The sequence below is a fragment of the Vigna unguiculata genome, chromosome 3, assembly GCF_004118075.2.
Source record: "Vigna unguiculata cultivar IT97K-499-35 chromosome 3, ASM411807v1, whole genome shotgun sequence".
Taxonomy (NCBI): Eukaryota; Viridiplantae; Streptophyta; class Magnoliopsida; order Fabales; family Fabaceae; genus Vigna; species Vigna unguiculata.
The window spans coordinates 62,276,318-62,295,234 of record NC_040281.1 but is presented as its reverse complement, the minus strand read 5'-3'; the positions used below and the strand labels follow the sequence as shown (position 1 = coordinate 62,295,234).

General features: G+C 33.4%; 4 protein-coding genes across 4 annotated transcripts; 1 reads left to right on the top strand and 3 right to left on the bottom strand.

Moving 5' to 3' along the window:
• Positions 1–67: 67 nt before the first annotated feature.
• LOC114179478 (GTP-binding protein SAR1A-like) lies at positions 68–2,486 on the bottom strand. Its single transcript, XM_028065828.1, has 3 exons — positions 2,083–2,486; positions 1,830–1,961; positions 68–570 (listed from the first exon to the last, which is right to left on the bottom strand). The coding sequence occupies exons 1-3, from the start codon at positions 2,209–2,211 to the stop codon at positions 250–252; spliced, it is 582 nt and encodes a 193-aa protein (XP_027921629.1). The 5' UTR covers positions 2,212–2,486; the 3' UTR covers positions 68–249.
• Positions 2,487–3,876: 1,390 nt separating this feature from the next.
• On the bottom strand, positions 3,877–6,414 carry LOC114179435 (GTP-binding protein SAR1A-like). The gene is made up of 3 exons (XM_028065778.1): positions 6,044–6,414; positions 5,820–5,951; positions 3,877–4,466 (listed from the first exon to the last, which is right to left on the bottom strand). Exons 1-3 carry the CDS (start codon positions 6,170–6,172, stop codon positions 4,146–4,148), a joined length of 582 nt encoding a protein of 193 aa, XP_027921579.1. The 5' UTR covers positions 6,173–6,414; the 3' UTR covers positions 3,877–4,145.
• Positions 6,415–6,908: 494 nt separating this feature from the next.
• LOC114176787 (60S ribosomal protein L29-1) lies at positions 6,909–7,646 on the top strand. Its single transcript, XM_028061947.1, has 3 exons — positions 6,909–7,021; positions 7,108–7,211; positions 7,351–7,646. The coding sequence occupies exons 2-3, from the start codon at positions 7,110–7,112 to the stop codon at positions 7,432–7,434; spliced, it is 186 nt and encodes a 61-aa protein (XP_027917748.1). The 5' UTR covers positions 6,909–7,021; positions 7,108–7,109; the 3' UTR covers positions 7,435–7,646.
• A 2,563-nt stretch (positions 7,647–10,209) lies between these two features.
• Positions 10,210–18,596, bottom strand: LOC114175599 (dihydrolipoyl dehydrogenase 1, chloroplastic-like). The gene is made up of 15 exons (XM_028060359.1): positions 18,078–18,596; positions 17,722–17,868; positions 17,216–17,350; positions 16,954–17,062; positions 16,213–16,337; positions 15,834–15,959; positions 15,671–15,751; positions 12,364–12,426; positions 12,201–12,275; positions 12,056–12,134; positions 11,876–11,976; positions 11,472–11,585; positions 11,142–11,255; positions 10,940–11,011; positions 10,210–10,688 (listed from the first exon to the last, which is right to left on the bottom strand). The coding sequence occupies exons 1-15, from the start codon at positions 18,399–18,401 to the stop codon at positions 10,641–10,643; spliced, it is 1,713 nt and encodes a 570-aa protein (XP_027916160.1). The 5' UTR covers positions 18,402–18,596; the 3' UTR covers positions 10,210–10,640.
• Between the last annotated feature and the right edge of the window lie 321 nt (positions 18,597–18,917).

Here is an 18,917-nt window from a genome sequence, read left to right as displayed (position 1 = left end):
TGAAAACACGAGATTGTGAAAAGTATCCTAAGATTACCAACCACCAATTTCCCCAAGATTGTCAACAAGAACGAAAAGCACTGTGAAACATAACATTAAAAGCCATTATTTATTACTCCTGTAATTTCAATAACCTATACAGAAACAGCAACACAAGCTTAAATATTTCATAACAAAAAGTAAAATCACCATATTCAAGCATTCAATTTACATGAGCAGATTCGTCTAGAAACACACACTTGATGTATTCTATTTAATGTACTGAGAGAGCCACTGAAAGCCTTCACCATAACCCATCTTGCGGACAATACTGCACATGAAAACCTCCAACGGACGAAGATTGGAGTCAGCCAAATTAACCTTGCCCTTCCCTGTGGTGAAGTTACTGAGACCCATGTGATAGCGTAGCTCATCCTCTGAGGCAGCATAAGGTATGTCAATCTTGTTTCCCAATATAAGGAAAGGCACATTTGCAAGTGATTCATCAGAAAGAAGAGCATCCAACTCCTTCTTTGATTCTGAAAATCTTTCTTTGTCATATGCATCAACCAGGTATACAACAGCATCCACCTACATCCTCATCATATCAGTATGCAAATTACAGTTTCTAGCATCACAATAATTGGATAAATTGAATTTGGATTCCCTCCTTGGATTTTTTTTTTTTTTTCACTTTGTCGTGCTTTCAAAATACATTTATAGATACTGATTTTTATATTTTCACGTATGTTAAAAAGAAGTTTAACATACCAACATTAGTCTATTTTTTATACTCCGTATAGGACAACACAAAAAAATTCCAATAGAGTCTGGACTCCTTTCAAAACACATTTATAGATACTGATTTTGATGTTTTAACATATGTTAAAAAGAATTTAAATATACCAACATTAGTCTATTTTTTCATACTCAGCAGAAGATAATACAAAAAAAATCAATACAAAATCTGGACTCCAGATAAGTTTCATGTTCATGTCAATGTTTCGATTTGAGAAGTAGATGGCTACCATGTAAGTGATTTGATATGCAGGTTTTAGCCTTCCTGATACTCAATTGACCCTACACCTAAAACCCCATCACTCTTCCTATAATATGCAAGCAGCAAAAGAAAAGCCATGCAGAAAAGATACTTCCACAACCAGGTAATATCCGTTGCGTGTTAAACCAGATTTCAACCAGATAAAAAATGTGTTAAACCAGATTTCAACCAGATAAAAAATCTGTATCACGCAGCACTGTTTTTCTTAATTGGCCAGAAAACCAGCTAATGCCAACAATTGGTAAAGGAAAAACAAGACAGGACTCAGAAAAAGGCACAATAATTCAGATTATATAAAAGAGGTACACAATTTCAAAATAAGAACTATAGATACAACAAGCAACAGTCCCTGTTTTGATGGAGATCAGAAGGATATCAATAAATAAAACATTTACCTTGTTAGAATTGCATTGAAAATTACAAAGGAGCAAACAATTTCATTTTCCAATAAAAACCTAACATTTTAATCTATTAAACAAATAACACATTCTCAACTCTTTTGGTGCGTTGTTTGTTAAAACTTTTCCTCATACAGCATATACATTATTTAGCATTTGTCAAATCCATACTCAGTAACATGGTATTTACAATACAGAAAGTTCGAGCATGCTTTGAACCATCAATCTAAAAACCTAATAATAATGTAAACTCAAACTACTATCCTAACAAACCATGCCCAATAATACTTACAATAATAGTAATGAACTAAAGTCATTCAAGTGTCCTGTATTCATAAACATGAAACTCAACAAGAAAATGAAATATCAATTGACATAAAGAATAAACAAACCTTGGCGTAATAATCCTTCCAAACCCTACGAGCAATCTGGTGGCCACCCAAATCGAAAGCCTTAAACTTTATCTTCCCAATACTCAACTCCTCTGAGGTGGGATATTGAGTAGGTTGATGCTGAACTAATCTCTGCACAAATTTTATTTATCATCAAAGAAAACCTTCAAACTCATATACCCTTGAGCAATAACCCAATTATAGGAAATCACAAAAAGCAAAGTTAAAACAAAAAAAAAGTAAAGAAAAAAACCTCATCTTTGAGCATGTGAAGCAAAGTGGTCTTGCCAGCATTATCTAACCCCAGGAACAAAATCTTTGCCTCCTTCTGCCACAGTCCAAGACTTGCCAAAATTCCATAGAACCAATCAAAAAGAAACATTCTTTCTTTTTAATAAACAACAAAATCTCTAACGCTGTCAAAACCGCCGGCGACCCCCACCCGCGAAGCCAAAATAGGAAAATAAACTTCCTAAGTATTAATTCTGATGAAGAATCCACAGATAAACCAAGAAAACGCAACACCAAAAAGAACAGGTGTTCTTTTCCTTTTCTATTTTCTTATGTTTTCTGCCTTCGGTTACTTCTCATCACATCAGAATATATATTGAAGAATTGCGGCCACCGGCTAGGCCGGTGAATAATATGGGCTGAGCAGCCGCAGAGAGCATCGAAGCAAAAAATGTTTTATTGAGGGTAAAAGAGGAGATACCGGAGTAGCCTGTCATTGGGTAAAAATTCCAGTTGTGAGAATTTGATTGGTTGGTACACGTCACTGGGTTGAACAGTTTATATATATATATATAAAATAAAAGCACAGATTTTTCAGAAACAGTTAGCTCCAGAAGAAGCTAAAGAAGAGAACAAATAAAATCTACAGGGACGTGAGAAGTTGTTGTCACATAATTACGAAAAGAATGGCGTGTGTGAGAGGCGTTTTTCAATTCCTTTCAACCTGAAGAAGCAAATGTACTGCACTAAAATGTTCTTCTTTATTTTTCCCTTTTATTTATTTTTTCACTTTCACAAAATTTACGGATTAAAACTCACAACTATTAATCAATTATATGTGTGTTCGTATTTTTAATTTTTATAAAAATTTAAATTAAAATCAATAAAAATATATAACTAATTTTTAAAATAGTTATTAAATATAAAATTAAAAAAATAAAGAAGTAAATATGTTTTTAATCCCTTAATTTTCAGTAAATTTTGAAATTTTAATGTTAGGTCAAATACTATTATGAAGTGTGAAAGATTTGATTAAGAAAATTAAATTCACGTCTCTCGAAAGATGAGACACTAAATTGGTCTAAAGTTTTGAGATGGACTAATTCCAAAATTCACTTAAAAATTAAAGGATCAAAAATATATTTAAATCAAAAATAAAATATGTATATAAAAAATATTTTTAAAATAATTGTTAAAACAAAAAAGAAAATTAAAATAACGTTAAAAAACAAATTATTTATAAAATAATTAAAGATAAAATTAAAATAACGAAATGTGAAAAAAAAACATCTTCATTATATAAAATTATAGATACATACAATAACGAAATTTACTCTACATGTATTTTTAAAATATTTTATTCATTAAAAATAAAATTAACATTACATATAAAACCTTTTTAAAAGAATCAGATTTATGGAATTTAGATATTGACAACAAAAAAATTGTTAATAAAAAATATACGCCCGAGAGTAGCTATAATAATCAATATTACATTACAAAATCATTGCACAAGACATTACAATAACATGTTATCGCTATGTAATATGTGTGCAATTTCTTCACGATTTATAAATACATCAACAAAAATAGTTGAGTTTTTTTTCTTTTTATCAATTTACTCGTTTTCAAATAATTTAATTTCCAAGACTACAGTATTAACAATGTTTTTTTCTATATCCATTTCTAATTCTAAGTCCTTACCATAAGACATGCACAAAGCTATTCAGAGGCACTTTCTCTCTATTTTCATATTTGTCAAACATCATCATCAGATCACAAGAGAAAGAGACTAGAGAAATGCGTTGGAAAAAAATGTGGAAGAAGACATCGCCAGATTTATTACTGTGTTCCTTAAAATCATACATAGTCCCTACAACAGAATCCAGTGTTTGAGACAGAAAATATCCCCCGACAAGAGAAAACTTCTAAAGATACAAATTGTGACACATAACATCACTGCAGTTGTATCAAATAATCCAATGAAAATGAAATCATCAAAAGCAAAAACAAAGATAAAACCTCTTCTGATGTAACTGCAGACTGTGCTAGTAGATCAAAGAAAGGGGGAAACGATGACAGAATCTACTTAATGTACTGAGACACCCACTGGAAGCCATCTCCATATCCCATTTTGCGGACAATGCTGCACATGAACACTTCCAGAGGCCGAAGGTTGGACTCTGTGAGGTTCACCTTCCCCTTCCCTGTGGTGAAATTGGTCAGACCCAGATGATAACGTAGCTCTTCTTCTGATGCAGCATATGGAATGTCAATCTTGTTCCCTAGCACAAGAAATGGAACATTTGCCAATGATTCGTCCGAAAGCAAGGCATCAAGCTCCTTCTTTGATTCTGTGAACCTCTCTTTGTCATAGGCATCAACCAGGTAAACTACTGCATCCACCTGAAAAGCAAAGTGATTGTCAATTCGAAAGCATTTTCAAATAATTCTAAGCACCATTCTGTCATTGCACATTAAACAGCCGTTGATGAAGAAAGTAGGAAATCACCATCATCAATAAGTTATAGCTCAATGGAAACTAGCCATGCATGACACACTTGCAGAAAAAAATTCTGAAACAAAAATACATACTTGAATTGGGAACGTTGATAGGTGATGACCATCAAACTGATTTCATGCTTATCTTATTGAATATCTCTGTGCCTTCACGGCTAGGAGAATGCATCAATTTAGATGTTTGCGCTACTTCTTAAATTGAATAGATGCATCTACTCTAGCTCTTTCAGAGATTTATAAAACTTTTCTCTGTGTGCTCTTTTCTTTCTAAATCATCTGGACTATGTTAGACATGTCAGGAAATATACTAGTAAAGCACACCCTACAACGTTGAAAGAAGTGTTATCTGTAAAATTTATTTTCACAATCGATATTTAGCTCTCATGAATCAGATCATGAATACAATTCGAAATCTAAATCAGTGAACACATATGAAAATCAAGTCAGATGTAAGTGGAGTTAAAAAATTACAATATATCTTAAACAAGAGGAGACAAAGTTGTAGGAAGCCATGATCTGATATAAAGTAAGAAGTTTGAAGTGTTTCAGAACAGCAACAGTGCATCAGCAAAATATGACAGGAATGTAGAGTAGAGCCAAAGCTACTCGTTATAAAAAGCTAGCAGGCACATCAAATAGGAAGTAAACAAGAATGAAAAAGCCAACCCTACAGCCACTGGTGGATCTACAAAACATCAACAAGTCGGCAAGTCCAAAGACCTTCCATTTAGGAAGAGAGGAAACGTTTGACCAAGAATCAAACAAGAAGAACAATGTTCTATCACATCCAACAGAAAGCAAAACTTCACTATGAAATTAGCCGGAAACATTTGAAAAACATGCACATGTATAGCGGGGGGAGTGATTGGTGACAGAGTGAGAACAAATGCCCACTGGCCACCTAAATAAAATCTACCCCTTTTCTTCAGAAGCACAAAAGAAGTACCATTTTCCAGAAGCAAAATATCAAGATTTGAAAAGAGAAATCACAAATCTACACATCCAATTCCAACTGAAAGCAAATAGTCCTAAGGCACTAACAAGGACAATGCACTAACTATATTAATAGCAGGGGGCACAAATGATATCAAAGTAGGTCTAATTTTTATTACAAGGCACTACCAAGTCTCGCTTGTAAGAAACTGAAAAAACCCATAAACTTTTGCGTATCACAAGAATTTATCAATGAAAAGGTAGAAAATCCGAAATTGATAGCCCAAAATGATTGAAGACATTGACCTTGGCATAATAGTCCTTCCAGACTCTACGGGCAACTTGATGACCCCCCAAATCAAAAGCCTTAAACTTGATCTTTCCAATGCTCAATTCCTCCGAAGTGGGGTGTTGGGTTGGCTGGTGCTGAACTAATCTCTGCAATTGCATCAAAAAGATAGAAACTTTTTTCAGTAAAGAAAAAAAAATTAGAAAAAATAAAAGGGTATCTGACGTTAGGGAAGAGAAACCTCGTCTTTGAGCATGTGAAGGAGGGTAGTCTTTCCGGCATTATCGAGACCGAGGAAGAGAATCTTGGCTTCTTTCTGCCAAAGGCCGAGGGAAGCTAGAATGCCATAGAACCAGTCGAAGAGGAACATGCTTGAATTGCAGATGTAGGTGTTGTGTCGGTGTTGGGGGAGAATCGAGAAGTCCCAGATCGAAGAGGAGAAGGGAAGCTAACCTAGATCCCACCAAACCAAGTCTTAGATTGATTGTCTTTTTAGGCAATTAATTCAATTCAGCGGTTCAAACGCATGTGGTAGGAATGCTCCTCTTTTTTCTTTTTCTTTTTTTCTTCCAAACACCACATCTAACTAAGAACACACAGGGAGGGACCCATTCCTCTAAACAACTTCTCTACTGTGACTGTTATTTTCATTCTATGCAACAACACACATACTTATTATTATAAAATAACATTATGAGTATGACTCCATTAAATATTCCAAGAAAAATTTATAATTACAATGACCAAGGGAGTATATCTATTTGATTACTCAAAAACTATTAAAACATAACTCATTGGATTCAATCAAATTTGTTAATTAATTAAAAAAATTACACTAAATCAATTATTTTAATGAACTATTAAATTATTTGAAGAATAAAATTAATAGAGATGTGAGTTATTCGATAGAATTATAAATTAAAAACTAAAAAAACAGAAAATGTATTTGTTAATATTAACTCTCAACTATTTCACAAAGCATTCAAATCAATTTTATGTTTAATAATTGGGCCTCAAGAATCTTGTTATCATGGGCCGAAAGCCCATGTCTCCCTTTACAGCAACCCACGCCACTTCCGATAAGCAAGGGTATTATCGTCATTTCAGTGAAAGTCCTAGGGTTTTGCCTCAGATGGTGGTAACATATATAGCTATATATTCTTCCCAATGAGTTCTGTTCCGCAGAAAACCCTAGCGCAACCGGATCTTCACGATTAGGGTTCGATCTCTTCGATTTCATTTGAATGTGTTTACTCTTTTTATGTTCTCTCTTCGTTGTGTAACTTGTTTTTCATTGAATTGCAGAGATGGCAAAGTCGAAGAACCACACCGCTCACAACCAGTCCTACAAGGCCCACAAGAATGGCATCAAAAAGCCAAAGAGGCATCGCCACACTTCCACCAAAGGGGTACTCTCCTCTTCTTCTATTATGGGTTTTTCTTTCTTTATTGAGTTGCGATAAAGTAGTTTCGAATAATTCACATTTTATGCAAAAAAAAATGTGATTTTTATTTGTTTGAATGGTTTCTCGCTGGCAATAACTGTAGATGGATCCCAAGTTTTTGAGGAACCAGAGGTACGCGAGGAAGCATAACAAGAAGAGCGGTGAAACAGCCTCTGAAGAAGAGTAAAGTGTCACTCTAAGATGGGGCTATGATGATTATCTCCTTTGATTTATTATCCGAGCCCGGTGTGTTTTGTGTCAAATTTATCCTTATTAGTATAGTCATTTTTATGAGTTCATTTAATCCAGAGAATGCAGTACTTACTCTTATAGCATCTTTGCTTGTTTTTGTTATAAGACCTTTCAAATTTTATCAATGGATTATTGTTTAGTTGCTTATGCTTTCGGTAACCGCTATAGAATGTTTACCTTTGATTGTATGCATGTTAGTGGTAATATTTTGCATATAGTCAAGGAGTTTGATTATTCGTAGGTTGATGATGAATTTTTTGTCAAGTTCATTACTAGTTGACATTGTTATCATAAAGCTAAGGAAAGAATCGTTCATTTTAAGCTGTCTCTGTGTTATGTTTTCATATTTCAATTGCGTTTATGTCTATAAAATTTCATCTAGGTAGTCGGAAAGATCGGATTTTTCGTTTACTCAAGAAGTTGATTATTGTTATGGAGATTACTTTTTAGGTCAGATATCTCTGAACATAGTCTAGTGAAGTCTTTTTTTGCTGCTATTTTAGTTTGATTCCACTCTTGAACCAGGGGCCAAGAGTGGTATGATAGCAAATGATTAACCATTAAATCCAGGATATTACTGTAGTGAAGTTGAACAACTTTTTTTTCATTTGGAGTGTATTTGTTTTGATAATTTCAAAAGCTTTTGAACTATGCGAAGATTTTTAAGTATAATTTTTAATAAGTTTGTTAGGCTCGATTTAGTTATTCATGTATTTTTTTATCGCGCATAATTTTTCCAGTACTGAAAACCGATGCCAAATCCTTGGTGTTTCTAAGACACGTCATCCATTAGTCTATGTAATTTTGATCGTAGTTTTATCATGATCTCTTATGTTTTATGCCATTCTTGTAATTAAAAAACTTTTATGTGTACACTAGTCATTATAATTATGGTTATTTTAATTAGTCTCTTGTATTTACATTAAAAGATTGTTCTGGTGTGGAATAAACAAAACCAATGATCAAGACTTCAACCAACCAACGCTTTATGTTTTACTTAAAATTGTGATCAAGACTTAAATATGTGATATTGCTAATCCTTCAGAAAATACTGCAGTAAAATGTATCAGAAGAAATGCAATTTTTTTGAGTAAACTATTAATTTTGTGAAGAAATGACTATAAAAGGTTTTTTGTAGTCGCTAACAGTTTCAATAGACTTTGAAATAGTTAATCTCTCAAAACTGTGAACATTTTTTGTTAGCTTTTGTTAAATGGCAAATAGAAGGGAAAAATAATTTGAAGGCCACGTTAATTATCTACTCTTAATATTAATTATCTATTTGTAATAATTATCTTTGAAGCTTGAGAAATGGTAATCGGGGCTGAGGAATTAAAAAAGAAAACTTGTTACGATTGGGGCAAATGTATTTTCTGTATGATTCCGTAAATATCTTTTCTGATCAGTGTCCCCTGTCATTGAACTTATAATTTTTATTATTTATGCAAATTATCGCTTGTATTCTTGTTATTAGATTGCAAAGTAAATAAAGTCCGTACACATTTGAAAGTTGCAAGTACTTGACCCTTTGCATTTTTTTTATACAATGTTTACAAAAGTAATGCTTTGTTGATAATTAGTGTCGCTTAGGATTTGTTTTTGTTTCCCAGGCAACTACTTTAAATATTACTGGTATCATTCAATTACAAGCAAAAATAACTACAATCACATATTTAGAATAGTATTTAAATTCGTTAATATTTTATTTCATTCAATAAAGATAATTTTTATAAATTACTCTTAAATTATATCTATTAAGAATAGTGTGAGTTTAATAATAATTTTTGAAATAGTATTATTGAATGAGATCTAGGAAATTAAAACTTTCTTATATTTAAGACTTTTTCTCATATTTGAATATAAGGGGGTAGTATTCTGTTTAAATTTTTTTTAGAGATCAAATGTTATTAAAGAGAGGGAGCATTTGGGCATTTTAAAATGATTTTGTAATTTTTTTTATCCATAAGAATTAAAAAATATAAGGGAGTTCATAGCCCTACTCAGTCAACTGAGAGAAACTTAACGATTTAGCTATTCAATATTTCAAATGCCTAAATAACATATGTATTTAAATGTTTTCTTTCTCTTTTATTCTTAATCTGGTATTTTGGGATTATTAAGCAAGACTTCTATAGTTGAATATCACGAACAACTTCTAACAAGCTACAAATGAATAACTGAATGGGGAGAAAGTTAATGATTTATCTCAAATCAGAGTAGTTGAGTGTGTTTGGACCAATTATAATAATGATATCATTTCAATAATAACTATATACAATTTATAATCAAATTTAGTTTTTATTTAAATTTGTTGAAAAAAATAAGTCTTCGTTTAGATGAAAAAAATAAGTTTTTAAATAATATAAATGTGTCTCCAGTGTATGTTAATATTATCTTCCTCAAAAACTTACTCTCACTGTTTCACTATATGTATGGCATTTAAAAAAGAATTATTTTATTTAATTTACATTTACAAAGTTCAAGATAATATTATGTATTTTTACTATTAGTGTAGATATAATATGTATTTAGTAATAGTAAAACAATGATGAAAAGGGTAAAATCGAAAATCTAAATATTTTATTAAAGTAAAAAAATATTGCATTTCTTAATTTCTCAAAAAAAAAACTTTAAAGGACACTTGAAAAGGAATTATTTGTCATTGCATCATATCATACGCAATATAAATAAATAGACAGCCCGATACCGATGACAATAACCAATTGCAGTCTTTACGTGGTGAATGTGTCAACGAGCATAATTTCATCAACATCTTTGAAGGAAAACTGACAATGGTACACACGGATTCGGTGCAAAGCTAGAAGCACTAAAAAAATATGCAGTTCTCAAAATGGTTTTTTCATTGACTATAATTAGATGAAGCAAACTAGTTTAAAAAATGCTACAATAATTAAGATAAGTATCTTTTACAGGCACTGAGAATCGCAAGTAGAAAAGAAACCAGAACATGTATTCTTGGGCGTTCATCTATTATCAGGTCATTATTGATCTCCCTCCTCCAACTGTTCCCCTCTTTTACAGGATTCTGAATGTGTTGTCTTCCTGCTGAAGATGCATTGTAATTTGGAAGTCCCTAGTACAAGTAAATTTCTTCAAAATTTTATACTTTGTTTGGGAAGATTAGACTGCAACTGGTTCACTTACTGGGCTAGAAGCTTGTGCTTTAACCTGCCTCAGTAATATAAAATGGCACGTATTAATACACCTGCCATAATAAACTAGCTGTCTGTGCAAGTCTGAAGGTGTATGTTCTATGTTTCAACTCTTAACTCCGTATTATTAACCCCCCAACCCTTTTCCCAGATCTTGTGTTATGTTTAAATCAAAAGAAAAACTCGCAACCATTAATTAACTCACACAAACTATGTCATTGTCTTAGTTGGCTAGAATGGAATAGAAAATATTAAGGATTAGCTTACCTTAGCTGATTTGAATAGTTCATCAAGAACCTCGGATAAAGTTGGATGTGCATGAACTGCAAATTTTATGTCCTGCAGTGTACCACAATGTTGAAATTTTTGAAATTTACCAAACAAGCAACGGAAGAGTCGACTTCAGGGCCATTATTGATAACTAAATGCCAGGCACATACATAAATGACAGCAAAGGTAGAAATTTTACCTGAATACGTGTACCTAATGCTATAGCATTGGATGCTTCATGGATGAGATCTGCTGCATGCAAACCAAAAATATGAACTCCCAGTATCTCTCCATTGTCAGGCCTGTATATCAACTGCAAGAAAGCATAAATGATATTTAGCAATGTCAAGTTGGTGAGAACAGATACATAAATGCATCCACAGAAAATGAATGTGTAGAACAAGTCTCGTTACGAAATAAGTATGGCACTTCTAAAGTAACTAGTAGAGGGCTGGACAGCAAATTTCAGAACTTTTATAAGCTTTCTATACGGGAATAGCATTAAAAGAGGAAAAATTAAAATTATAACCTTGGCAAGTCCCTCTCCTTCGTTTTCTGCTAGGGCCTTTGTGTTTGCTTTAAAACTTGTTTTGGCAACACTTACTTCAAACCCCTCTTTTTCACCTTTCTCCCTTGCTTGAGGCTGTAGATTTTATGTTTGACCACAACACATAAGAATACAAGTAAAGAACTACAAGCCATAATTATATTGTATAAATAGTGCAAGGGAAAAAAATATGAAAGGGTAAAAGAATGGATAGAAATTCAACCACAAAATGAAAGATAATAATTATATTGTATAAATAATACAAGGGAAAAAAGTATGAAAGGGTAAAAGAATGGCGAGAAATTTAACCACAAATGAAAGATATCTCATTCATTATAACATGTTGTGGTGAATGACACATCAAACAAAACAAAATTATGATATACCTCTGTTAACCCAACCATGCTTATTTCTGGATGAGTGAAACAAGCAGCTGGGATGCTTAAATGATTCAGCACATGATCTCTTCCAGTAACTTGTTCAACCACTGTTGGACAAATTTTTCATCAAATGATATTGAAGCAAAAACTAGAACTTGTGGAAAAATTACATCAGTTACCACTTACCTGAAATTCCTTGCGCACTGGCAGCATGAGCAAGCATCATCTTGCCATTTGCATCACCAATGCAGAATAAATGCGGCACCTGTCATACCAAATCCTGTCAGTAACAATAAGTCGGAGAGGGATAATTCGATAAATTGATACAGACCAGTTTGCCATTTGCATCAATTACACGCATGCGCTCATCCACGGGAACAAAGCCACGCTGTGTTACGACATCAATCTGTAGGTACAAGTTACAAAAAGTATTTGATTACTTTGTCAGAGAAAATCTCCTAATCCCAAAAAACATCTCTGATAAAATTGCTTACATTCTCCAATCCAAGATTTTGTGTGAATGGGGCCCTGCCAGTTGCTATTAGTGCAGCATCCACCTGTAGCAAAGCAAAGGCAAGAATTAGTAAATAATCTGAAGTAATTAATTATACCGGTAAAAGAAATGGGAGATCAATCTTCAGCTGGTTACATACTAATCCTAATTAATTAAGGAAACAGATCATAAAATATAATGAAAAAAAATTAATCCTAAGTAATCATCTAAGATAGTCTGCAATTTTTTAAGATACAATAATGATATTATGAGATATTTCTAGATATCCAAAAACTCTTGCTTAAGCTAAAAGCTTAGACGACTTTTTAAACTTTATACACTGGAAAAATGCACAAAAAAGAAAAAGTAAAAATTAATGTCGTGACCCGTGACACATAATAATAGCATCTACGGAAGGAAACAGGCCAAAGAAAATTAAGAAATAATGCAGTGCATGTAATTGCATCTATGGCCAACAATGTTTTGAAAACTAGACCAGTCATTAAACCGATCAAAGCACGGCTTCAAGGTTTAATGGTTCAACCGGGATTAAACCAGGGTCGAGCCAATATTAATAAAATTATTTTTAATAATTAAAAATACACAAAAATAATATTAAAAATACATAAGATCGAAATTTTATGAAGCTAAAAGCTAAAATAAAACATAAATTTATAGATTCTTAACATTTAAAAAAATTTAAATAAAACTTGTGTATCATACTTAAATTGAAATTTCAATAATATACAGCAGTATTTATTAATAATAAGTTTATATGTAGAATAAAAGAGAAAATGGCTAATATTTTAGGTTGATTTTCATTTTATTAAGGAAAAAAGTTACACTGTCATTTCTTTTTGTTGAACCAATTTTTTTCCCAGGTTTTGATCGTTTGAACCAAACAGTTTGGTATCAATTTTGTGCACGACCGCTTTTATGCTGAGCCTGACAGGAGACCAGTTCCGGTAGGACTGGTGAGTACGGTCCTGTTTTGAGAATCAAGACAACCAGAAACATTGTTTGAGAGATTGGGTAAGAATATGACTAGGACAAGGATAGGGCTGGCATGAGTCAAGACCAAAATAAGTCACCATTAGTATGACTCAAATGGTAAAGAAATCATAATCGCAAGGATCATTATTGAGATAATATGATTCATCAGTGAAAATGCACAAAATAGAGAATCACCTCCCACCTTGGTCCCCCTCAATGATATGTTAATTTACATCTTGACTTTAACTAATATATTACATATCCTTCTTGTAATTGTAAAAAGTTTTTTTCTTCTCTCCTAATCTAAATTGTAGCCTGCTGCCATCCAGAGTAACAGTTTGCTCTGCTTTCTTTTCTGTTAGTGAGCCCATTGCTCCTTATATATATATATATATATATATATATATATATATATATATATATATATATATATATATATATGTATGTATATAAAATACAGCTGAGTGCCAATATCAGCAAGTGACTTCTCTTTCAATATATCAAGTTGATATCAAAGTAGGTACAGTCCCGCTCTGCTGTCCACCACCAGCAGCCACCGAGAATTTTTCAGTGAACTCATAGTTAGGGCTACTTTTGCTGTCAATAATAGTTAGTGGGTTCACTCTCTGTTGTGTTATGGCAGTATGTGAAACCCAATATTTTTTGGGAACCTTCAGACCTTTTAAGACTTGTTGCAATTTTTGAAAGAAGGCCATGAACTTTTTTGCCAATGATGTTGAACGTCTACACGATGCAGCCCAAAAGTTGACATCTCTTAAACAAACTGAGCACGATGAGATGACATAACATCCTTCATGGCACAAGCCAAAGCAACCTTGGAAGAGTTGAAGATGTTCCTTGAAGCTAATTCATGGGAAGGAATAAAGCATAAACATGATCGTGTTTGTGGTTTTGATTCTATGGACTATTATGAATCCATACTTTGATCATGCCTATGATCAAATTCTGACTGGCCATAGATACCTTGAATGGAAAGTTTAATTACATGTATACCTACTCTTAAAAAGAATGAAATTTTTGTTGAATCTATTGAATCATCTACTACGGTGTCTAGACAGGGGAGAGGAGGACGTGAAAGTTGAAGTGGATTTGGCAGCAAGAGTTTTTTACCTCAATGTTCTTGTTATAAGAAATGGGACACTCAGGAAACATGGTACTCCTTGCATGGTTTTTCCTGAGAGAACAGTCAATGTATCCAAGTCAAAAAGTTGAGCACAAGCTTTCTGAAGATGAATATCATAAATACCTTCAACTCAGATCCGATAAGCCCAACCACTCTACACTTAGTACCTCAATGGCCTGTTTTCTCAATATGTGGATAATCAAGGCCCATGGTTGATTGATAAGGTTCTTTTGATCACATCGCTGGTAATGATTTCTTATTCCCCTCAATATCTCCTCAAAGTTTCCTTATCTAATTACTTTAGCAAATGGACCTAAGGCTACTTCCTGCTTTCTCATAAACAAAATGTTTTCCTCCTCTCTTGAAAATAAAACTCCTCATTCTATAATTTTTCCAAATGAACTTTTATATCATGTTTCTCCTAACGTTTTTTGTCCTACTTGCTTTGTTCATGATGTATCACCAAGTTTGGATAAGCTATCAGCCCGAGCTGTGAAATATGTCTTTCTTAGAAATCTTGTCTACAGAAAGGGCACCAATGTTATTCTCCAAGCACCAAAAGGCATTATATGGTTGCAGATGTTACCTTTTTCAAAGAAACTTTCTACTTTACCTCCTCTTTACAAGGCTTTGACACTATCCAACAGGTTTTTCCTGTCACATCTTTTTGTACATTGTCCATTGGAGATAATATTATCACATGGAAAAATATGAAACAGAATATTATTGCATGGTTTAGTGCAGAAGCAATGTGCAAAGCTATGGCCAACTCATTTGTGAATTTATATGGATTATGCAACTGCTTCAAGAGTTCAGACATATTCCAGTGATTACTTTCACACTGGGGTGAAATTATGAGGTTTAGGTAGGGAAACACGGACAATACTACAGCGAAATGGTGTATCATAACATATATACTAAGCACTAGCTTCTATTTATACTTAGACTTCTAATTCTAATTGAATTAATTAAGTTAGAATGCAATAAAAAATAATGAAACATGAGAACTACCCGTTAGAGATTCTAAGTTACAATAACAATATAACATTTTATATATATATTCTTCCAAGTTCTAATAACAATTAATAATTTTCTCCCTCGTATGGGAAAAATGTTAACAATTAATAATATATACATAAACCGAAAAGCTTCCAAGAAAAGATTAAGTTACCTCTAAAGTCTCCTTTGGCTCCTTAGTTTTGGCATCAATAAGTTCAATCGAGACAGGTTTTCCATCCCTTGCAGGTGTGATCTATATATACAATAAACATGAGGACTGCAGCGTGTCAAAGTAGCCAAACAAAATTATATAAAATATTACAAGATGTAGTTACCTTCGTTGCGAAAACTCCAGTATGATAATCAATATTCCGGGGATTTATAAGGACCCTCTGAGCCAACTTGCTAATTTCAGGATCAAATCCAGGCATAAGTTGATCTAAAGCCTCTACAAAAGTAACCTGCAGAATACCAATTATTACTGTATCTCTTCAATGACAAATTGGGGATCATAAATTTTAAAAATAAAGAAGTAATATAAAGAGTAAATATTTTTTAACTGTTTGGACAAATAAAAAGTATAAAGTGCAACATGATTTAACAGCACATCCACATCTTTCTGATTTCAAATGACGGGATCAATTATTTGTAAATGTTGCCCAAGAACAAAAGGTAATCAAAAAAGAAAGAAAAAGCATCACAAAGATATGCTACCTCACTTCCAAGTGCTGTATACACATCACTGAATTCAAGGCCAATATACCCACTTCCTACAATTGCTATCCAATCAGGAACAGACTCCAGTTTGAGTGCATGGTCACTGGTAATCACAGTCTTCCCTGAAGATAAATTTTAGGAGATGTTTCACTAAAAAGTAATTATACCAATAAATCTTATAAAGGTTAGAGAGATGAAAAAAAATATAAAGGTACAAGGTTTGAATTTACACGTGAGCCTCAAACTTGTGTCATAAATTCGGGAGAAGATTTACTCATGACATAAATATGGGACAAATGTTAAAATTTCAAATTAAATGTAAGCTAAATTGTACATTGAATATCTATACTTATGTTTAGCATACAGAGGGGAGCTTTGTGAAATATTTAATTGCCAGAGAAATAATGATTGTTGCAGGCTACCTCTGAAAAAAAACAAAGATGGCCATATCCCTTCCCCTAAAAAATGAGTACAGATAGGACTGCATGAATCACTGAATTGACTTTTCAGATTTGAGATCAGAATATCCATCTAAACTGAAGATTTTCTTTATGCAGATTTCAATAGAGTCTATTATCCTACCAGCTACTATTAAAGGAGTATCTCCAACTTACAATTGATCACCCCTTTTTCCATCGATAGCAGTCTAGTTTCTACTTTATTGTAGCGGGAATGCAAGCCTAAAAAGCACTGAATTCAGTAAAACTAGAATGAGGAAAGGAAAACATTGATATGTACCATCAACTTCAATGCCCTTCGGTACAAAAGGAACAGACCCGGTAGCAATGATGATATTTTTAGCGGTCACTACTTTGTTTGAAGAGCCAACTTTCACCTTTTGAGGACCCTGCAAGAATTTTATCTCTAAATCAATTTCATTCCAATAATTTCCTATTTTCAAACACTCCAAACTCAAAGTAAGTGACCACACTAATATTTATTTATATATTTACAATTATAATAACATAGAAACCTCAGCATAATATCAATGTCACATTACCAATATAGTTCCAAAACCAGTAAGGATGTCTACTCCAAGCGCTTTCATTGAGTTGGTCAAATTGTTACGAATTTTCGAAGCAAGATTATTAGCATGATCAGCGACTCCTTGTCTGTCATACCCAGCCGCAGATACCTAAAATGAGAAAAAAATAAAGCAAAATGATCATGTAACTTACTCTACACTTCTGCCATGTGATAATAACATTGATAGAGTTTAGTAGTCTTGTTGTCAACCGATTATAGATCAGGGCTCACAGGACTTTCAGATATTATAAAAATGTTAACCATTCTGTGGTATGACCGTAAAAGATAATTATTCTCAAAGTCAACAACCTTGGTGATTGAATGACAAAATAAAATATTTTTATCCTATCAATACATAACATATTTTCTTCTACACACATTACCATGCACCTCTATATGTGATATACAAAAATCATTTAAATTAAATTCATTACTCTTATATCATTGCACAACAATCCGCACATAATACAACGCTCTTACCTGTAAGCCAAAGGACTTCAAGTGATGATCGCTCTTTAGTTCTCGCATACGACCACTCACTGCCAAAAGAGCTTTTGAAGGAACACATCCTCTGTTCACACATGTCCCTCCCACCACATCTCCTTCCACGATTGCGGTTTTCAAACCCTGCAGTTATTCCGTTAAAACTTTCTCATAAAAATGTAATGCTAAACAAATATCGGCATTCCATAACGGCTATCTATTTCTGGATTCATTTTATAAAGAATAGTCACCATATAAAATATCGGATTAGTAACTTAGTTTCGAATTCGATTATCAGACTAGGGATCTCGCAATAACAAGTTGGAACGTGTTTATGTTTTCCGAGATCGAACCTTCTCGACGGCATGAAGCGCGGCGCCGTGGCCACCAACGCCGGCGCCGATAATGAGCAAATCGTAGTCAAACGACTTGGGAGGGCTGCCATTGGTGGAGAGAGCGGCCGATACTGCGGCGGAGTGAGAGCTGCGAGGGAGGTGGGAGTGGCGGCGGTTGAGAGAAGCAGAGAGACCTGAATCAAATGCCTCACGCCGCAAGCCGCAGAAGCGAAGATTGAGAGGCGTGACTTCGGGGAAGTGGGAGGACTGGCGTGATCTGGAGACGGCGGCGGCGGCGGAGGAGGAGGTGGCAGAGAACGAGAGTGAAAGCGAGGATTGCATTTTGAAGGAAGAAGGAAATGGAAATGGTGAAGTGTAGATGTATGAAGAAAACGAGATCTGAGAGAGCTAAAGAGTACAAGAGTATAAGAGAGTGAATGAAACCTCGAGGAGTCCGTTGGGAGTTAGGAACAGTGAGAAGGAAGAAGAAAGAGGCGGAGAAATCAAAGAGCGGTCGATCAACTACTTTTGTTTGCTTTGAACTTTTCGTTATTATTCACATTTTTTTCATTTTTTTCCTCTACTTTACCATCTTTTTTTATATTCAACAACTTATCAATTATTACTTTGTTAATTTATTACTTATTTTTAATTTCTAATATTAATTTTTGTATTTATTATAAGAGAACAATATTGTGTTGTCTCCTCAATAATACTATTTTTACAATTTATTAAATATTTTAAAACATAAAAATTTCGATAAAAATTAAAATGAATTATGATAAATGGAACTTCCACACATGACCATTTTCACAGATGTCATTTCTTTGTGAATGTGGGAGGGAATTCACTATCTGT